This window comes from Pelodiscus sinensis, chromosome 16, assembly GCF_049634645.1.
Source record: "Pelodiscus sinensis isolate JC-2024 chromosome 16, ASM4963464v1, whole genome shotgun sequence".
NCBI classification, from domain to species: Eukaryota; Metazoa; Chordata; order Testudines; family Trionychidae; genus Pelodiscus; species Pelodiscus sinensis.
This window is the reverse complement of record NC_134726.1, coordinates 21374214-21381466: the sequence shown is the minus strand read 5'-3', so window position 1 is coordinate 21381466 and position 7253 is coordinate 21374214. Positions and strand designations below refer to the sequence as shown.

The window sequence follows — 7253 nt, the reverse complement described above, 5'->3', positions numbered from 1 at the left end:
AGTTTCATTTAAAAAATAAATTTTTAATATGTAAAATTATCTGAAAGGTATTTATTGTAAAAATATATAAGATGACCATGGCATAAATGGGAGGGCAGCTTTCTCTTAAAGATCTATCATGCTTCATGCTATAGCTGAAACATACCATACACATTTTGTAGACCTTGGACAATTTTTTTCCAGGCTAGTTATTTTACAAATGTTTACATTATGTTCAGTTTTCTAGATGGGAATGGATTAACAAATTAAGGGCCCAGTCCTCCTCTGAAGGAAGCCAGCAGGTGTTTGAGGCCCAAAGCAAAGGGCCATATCCTGCATATCTTTGCGTACACAATTTGTCCCATTGAACTGGTATGTGAATTAAGACTATTCACATTAGTAACAACATGCAGGATTGGGTCTGCAATTTGTGTTGGTGGAAGTGTGTTAATTAATTAGAAGAAGGAGTTTATTCATTTTCCAACTTTACACAACTAGAATAAGCAACTTATTTTTGCCATTTGATAGTCTAATGCCAAATGCTACAAATAATGTGTGACTGAAGGCACCTTTCTGTTAATTTATTTTTATTAATGTAAACAAGTTGTTTACTTCTGCCTTTTAGAATGTAGAGCATCTGTGATCAAAATACTACATAACTGTAAACACAAACCTTTCAGGATTGTTGTTATAATTATCTTTATACTATAAAAGCTACCATGTTGTCCCTTTTTACATTTGACAATGGTTATTTCCTTCTGGCCTATCTATTAAAAAACATTTTTTAAAGAAGTGGCTTCTATTCAATGGCTAGAAAACAGCTCAGAGCCATACATTAAGGACCCAATCCCAATTGCAGTGGGAGTTGAGGGTGCTTACAGCCTCCCAGGAAATGTATATAGCACCTTGTAGAATGGAGTGCTAAGTGCACATAGTTGTTTCTATGAATAAGAAAGATTTCAGCTGTTGCAGAACTAGCTAGTTTGTATGTACTCTGACAGGTATCATGGTTGGCTATGCCTTGGGTCTAACCAAAGGCTGTGCAAAAGGGAGCACTGTAGCTTTTATAATTAAACAATTGGACTATTCTACCAGCTCACAAGAATACACAGCAGGTGCTTTTTATTAATTGAGGAGCGCTAAGGCTCATTTTTGATAGATAATATATATTTATTAAATGTATTAATGTGTGTTTTATAATGTACCTTTTTTTCCGCTGGTTGTTGCATACTGATATCTTAAGTACACCTCTGAAGGACTTTCAAGACAATCAATGTGTACCATAATGACTGTATATAAGTATAATAAATTGAAAAGGTTGTAAAGCATGGGCAAATGTTTTATTTTCAAAATGCTGTTCTTAACAAAAATAAAGGCATTACTATTTACTTACAACATTTGTGATTTACCTTAATCTTTAAATATCCTATTGTCTATTGATATTATAGGCAGAACTAGTCTGTGTGAAGTATAGGCAAAATGGTACCACGATTAGTTTTGATTGTGCATCTTATCTGGCCTCATTTAAGTCAATGAGATTTTTGTCAGATCCAAACAGCTGTGTGAGGCAAACTGTGAGGCCTTTACTCAGAGCCTGCATGCCCACTGTCTTGCACCTTCTGTAGTTATCTATACTTATGCAAAATGGGTTTAAAGTGCTGCCATTTTGCTCTAGTTGTGTAACATACTCTCTTGGCCCAGACATGACAACACGAGGTCCTCAAACTGCCTTCAGGAGTACTGAGCAATCTCAGCTTTCACTGGAGTTGTGGATGCACAGCATATCGGACAACGAAGATCCACTGAAGCCAAGGATGCTATGCATATTTACAGCAGCTGAGAATCTGCCCCTTCATTTTACTCCTAGATCTTGTATGGGCAAAACTACCATTTATTGCAATGGGAATGTTCTGTTTAGCCAAAAACTTCTGAGCATTCAGAACTGAATGCAAAGCCTTTGGTCAAACTCAGCTCCTGTTTATAAGTGGGCATAATTCCACTGACCTCAGAATAGCGTTCATTTATGCTAGGGATAAATGTTTGCCTGCAGTGTACAGAATGACTGCAAAACCAGGTCCTCATGTATACCCATCTTGATGTACAACTCTTCACATATTAAAACAAGCATGTAACTTTAGAAGCATATCCAAACCAGGTAACATACAAGAAACTTCACTCCATGAGCTCTGTATTTTGCGGTGCTGGCGAAAGAAACAAAATCGAAACTCCAGAACAATGTGGTGTAGGTTCTTCTGACTCTAATTTGCTTCCCACTGCAACCATATAAAAGCAAAATATTAAATGTTTAACTTTCTGCAATACACAGGCACTGAAATAGTTTCTATTGTAAACACACTGCCTGCCTCATAAATGAGTAACCAAACAGTAATTATTGTTAGAAATGCGTAGCATCTTTTTCCCTGAAAAAAGTTCTGTCCACAGATCCTCAAACTAGGGTGGGGAACCTTTTTTGGGTCAAGGGCCTCACTGATGTGGCTCCTTACTGGCCATGCCTACACTACAGATAAGATTGAAGCAGGCACAGTCAATCTTCCAGGGTTCAAATTAGCAGGTCTAGTGAAGACACCATAATTTTAACTGAGAGGGCGCTCCTATCGATGCCTGTAGTCCTGCTTCAAGGAGTAAGGGAAGCCAAAAGGATACTGCTCGCTTTGACTTCTCGCAGTGTGGGCGGTGCCAAAATTCAAGTTAATGTACTTTAAACTACGCAATTAACATAGATGAAGTTGCATATCTTAATTCAGACTTCTCCCCTTGTGTAGGCTGGGGCCTAGAGAGGGAGAAAGGCATTCCTCACATTCCCCTTGCACTCCAAAGCCCAGAGGGACCCAGACTAGTAGATTTTGGGTACATCTACACTGCGGGGTTTTCCAGGATAAAAACTTCACCATGTCCAGGGAACACGTTTGCTCTTCCACTTTTTTTTTGCAGAAGAGCAAGCGCGCTCTTGCGGGGAGCCCTGTATACATCGTTCTACAAGGAATAAGGGCTCCTCTGAAAGAGGAGGCTTTTCTGCCATCTAGATGGGGCCAAATGGGGAAAAGCCTCTTCCAGAAAAACAATCGGAAAAAGCGATAGTGTAGACCTAGCCTTTGTGTGCTCCAGACTTGCGGTGGCTAGTGGGGGGGGGGGGGGCTGGATCACCAGTGCAGGCTCCCCAAGCTAACGGGAGCCCTGAGACTTGGGGGCTGGATCCTGGCAAAACTGGGGGGCAGCATCTGGCCCCCAGATCTTAGGTTCCCCTCCCCTGTCATAAACAATCCCCACTGACATTCATTGGCACTATGCCTATGTAATTGAAGGCAGAATTTATTTCCTAATTAGAAGTCCTCAGACTTGGTCACTGGGGATGGGGAATCAGATAAAGGTGAAAGCAGTTCTTTGAGGACATCTACACTGCAGTTACAACCTGTGGCTAACTAGTGCCAGCTAAATCTCAAGACTTTTTAACTGAGGCACAGACATTTGGGCTCAGATTGCCTCCTGGGCTCTAGGGGCCCTTCCAGGTGGGTGGGTCCCAGAGCTCACCTCAGCAAAAACTTCTAAATTAAACAGCCCTTAACCTGTGAGGCCAGTTCAGCTGGGACGCACAGTGTAGAAATATGCTGAAGTTTCTTGACTTTGAAGAATTTTTAAATCTATACTAATGACAGATCAAACCTTGCACCAAATTTATCTGTTGTTTTCAATCACCAGAGACAACAGCAAGGTCAATAAAGAATAGTTTTCTCTGTATCACAGTGCAAACAAGAATGTGATCCATGTGATCTAGAAGGGCCTGCCAAACTTGTGGGGGGGGGGGGGGCGGGGGAATCAGCCAAACAAAGAGCACAGGGTTGCTTGCTGTAGTAAACAATTCTCAGTGAATAACTCCCCGCCTTCCACCCCCATCGTATTGTAGAAAGCTCTACCCTCTAGTGAAAGCTCCTTTCAAAGCTCTAAGTGGTATAATGGCAGATTATTGCTTGTCTCAATGGGGAAACATGCAATCAGGGAAGTTCTCTGCTATCCCATGTTCTATATTGTGCTGTTCTTAAAGAAAACTTAATAGACATTTTATGTAATATTTTTGTATATTATCCAGTGCATGCACTTCAGTAGGTCCAGCTCTTCCAGCTAGAGATCAAACAGATAAGTTGGGAAGCTTGTATGCAGGAAAGGAAATGTAACTGTTAACTTTCAGGAAGGTTCAGGTCCAGGATAGCTTCATTAACCTGTCAGAAGTGCAATTTAAAAAAACCCTTTTACAGTTACAGATAGTTCTGGACATAATGGGTCCGTGTTCTTATTTAAACTATTCAACCAAGTTTCCCCAGCCTGAAAGATCTCAGCTTATGCAGGCCCAGCTCGAGCCATTCCTGTTCCCCGGGAAGTGGGCACACAACACATGCGCAGCTCTGCCCCGGGTGCACGGCACAAGCGCGACCCTGCCCCCCGGTGCATTGCGCACCTTACAGCTGCAATTGAGTGCGCGGCGCCTGATGGCAGCTCTAAGAGGCACCACACCTGATTGCAGCTCTAAAGGGCACTGCGCGGCTGGTTAGCCTCTCCCCTTAATCCGGCCCTGAGTTTATGGGCAAACATACCAAAACACTTTTGGAGGTGGGGAAATTCCACATTTGGTAACATTTAAAATTAAGTTTTCTAATAAATCCAAATATGGCTGAAATTGCAAGGTACACCCCAGACCCCACAGCGGAAAAGGCAATGTAGGTACATATGCAATGCGTAGTTGGTACAAAACCTTTTTTTGATATGTCACTTAGCTTACTGGATGCTAAAACATTGTTTAAAATGTATTCCAAGTTACTATGATGAATGTAACCATTATCCATTGGAATATTTGCTAATGGACAGCTATTTTGTTTAATATTCCCAGAATACTACGGGGTTACTCCAGGGTGGGCAAAAGGGCCTCTGGAAGCCGGATCCACCCCCAGGCTCTGCCACTCCCCCGTCCCCAGGCCAATCAGGGGCCGGGGGAAGTGCATGAAGTTTGCTTGCTCCCCCACCGCCTGACCAATCATGGTCTGTGGGTGGGGAAGCAGGGAAGTGCACTGGTCCTGCCTCTTCCGCCTGAGGCCCCACCCCTTTCAGTGTGGCCCAGGGCCACTTAAAAAATTTCTGAAGTGGCCCCTGGTAAAAATATTATTGCCCACCCGTGGGTTACTCATTGGGTGCGTCCAGCTGTCTACACTGGCTGCTTGAATTTGTGCAAGAGCACTGACTTTGTAATGTACAAAATCAGTGCTTCTTGCGCAAATACTTTCACGCTCCTGCTCGGGAAAAAGCCCTCTTGCACAAGAATACTTGCTCAAGAGGGCCAGTGTAGACAGGGAAGAACTGTTTTGAGCAAAAAAGCCCCGATGGCTAAAATGGCGATCGGGGCTTTCTTGCGCAAAATCGCGTCTAGACTGGTCACAGATGCTTTTGCGCAAAAGCACTTTTTGCGCAAAAGCATCCTTGCCAATCTAGATGCGCTTTTGAGGAAATACTTTTAATGGAAAAACTTTTCCGTTAAAAGTATTTCTGCAAAATCATGCGAGTCTAGACGCAGCCTTTAAGTATTTCCTAAGACTCTGAATCTAACACATATTGTTCAACATTAAAATGAAAAAGGCTGGGTTAGGTATTTTGGAGGTGCCCAGTAGTAGTGCTATTAGTCAGAGGCTTCAGTGTTCTATCACAGACCATGTTATTTAGACATGGCATTTTCAAAGCTCATCACACTAAACCACGAAGCACAGGATGTCAGCCTGAATTTGGATTTCAAAGAATTATTTCAATAGCTTCAGACATTCTCTTGCTTCTCAGATGCGCGAAAAAAATAAGCTTTCCGTGAATTTCAGATGTATGGGAATATAGGGGAAAATCCCTTTTGTTAAGCCTCTTCACTGGAAACTTAAGTTTGGAAAAATATATTTTTCAGGCAGTTAGTCCTCAAGCTGCACTTACTGCAATTAAATTGAAAATACTAGGCCAAATCTGTGGTTGGTGTAAATCGCCATAGTGCTCTTGAAGAATCTATGGAGTGGAGCAACAACAATTTACACTAGCTGAGGCTCTAGCCCCTACTTCCCAGACAACCAAGATTGCAATTCTATTGTGTTGAAGAGAGCAGACTTCTCACTGGAGTGGGTTTTTTGGGAATCATTGCGGGAGGGGAGGAATGAGGAAGGAGAATGTAGAAAACACAGTTGAAAAATTAAATATATACTGCAAAAGTCAAAGCAAACCTTGTGGGATGGCCAGATTCTACTCTAACACAACTCCAAAAAGCTTCAGTGCCATAGGAGGCATGAAAGTCAGCCTCAGAAATGTACAACAGCTAATTTAAGATACTTTGTTAAACCAACACTCCTGAAATCTTACTTCTGTGCAATGTTGCCAACTCATGGTTTTTATCCTGTGAATCATGATATTTAGTGCTCTTGTGTTAAACATCAGCTCCTAGAGAAAGGGATCATCTTTTTTGTTCCGTGCTTGTTTCTGATGGTTTCCTAGTCCCTGACTAGAGCTCCTAGGGATTTCCATAATCAAATAATAATGAGAATCTTATGTTCTTTTTTTTTAAAGTAAGTTTCTTGTCTTGCTGGTTGAAAAGGAGAGCTTGAAAATGTGCCATGAATGTAATCAAAAGGCTCAGACTCCAGAGAACAAAATCTCAAATCATCATTAAGACAATCTCAAATTTTAACGGCTTGACCCATGATTTTTGAGTGTTTGGGGTTGGTAGCGCTTGTATAATACTTCATTGTTTACGCCCATGTTTTCAAGGTATCATATCTTTGATGTTTCAAAATCACATTTTTATCTCTCTATTTATAAAAACAAGTTTTTTCTGCCGCGTGGACAGAATGATGTCATCAGGCTCTCTGGCCATGAAAGCAGCCAAAGAGCAGGGAGTTGGTGGGTGTAGTGAGCAGGGAGCAGCCCCCTAGTACAGTTTTAAATTGTTAACCCATTGTTATCCCATTTTAAAGTGTCAATACTGTAATTCTATCATTTTACTGATTAATAAAGGCTCATCTTTTAAAATATACGTCAGAACCTCTTTAAGCTTCACAGTGAAAATGCATTTTGTAATTCACAAAATCCTGCTCTTCTGGTAATGGAAGTCAATGGGAATTCTGCAGTTGACCTGGATGGGAGCAGAAGCCTGTCTTGAAAGAGCAGGTAAGGCAGTATTTGTGTGGTGCTATTTCTATTACATAAAAAACATGGTTATGTATCAGTACAAGTGCTGGTATGTG

The 7253-nt window shown here is 41.5% G+C and overlaps 1 protein-coding gene across 3 annotated transcripts in view; it reads right to left on the bottom strand.

The window, feature by feature from the left end:
* Positions 1–1297: 1297 nt before the first annotated feature.
* Positions 1298–7253, bottom strand: part of IQCK (IQ motif containing K) — a 124506-nt gene continuing 118550 nt past the window's right edge. For all 3 annotated transcript variants that reach the window (XR_012896151.1, XM_075899410.1, XM_075899411.1), the window contains one exon: positions 1298–2252. Coding sequence is in view for 2 of the 3 variants with exons in the window: in XM_075899410.1 (XP_075755525.1) it covers positions 2152–2252 (101 nt within the window). In the remaining variant the exon portion in view is untranslated. The remainder of the gene's footprint in view (positions 2253–7253) is intronic.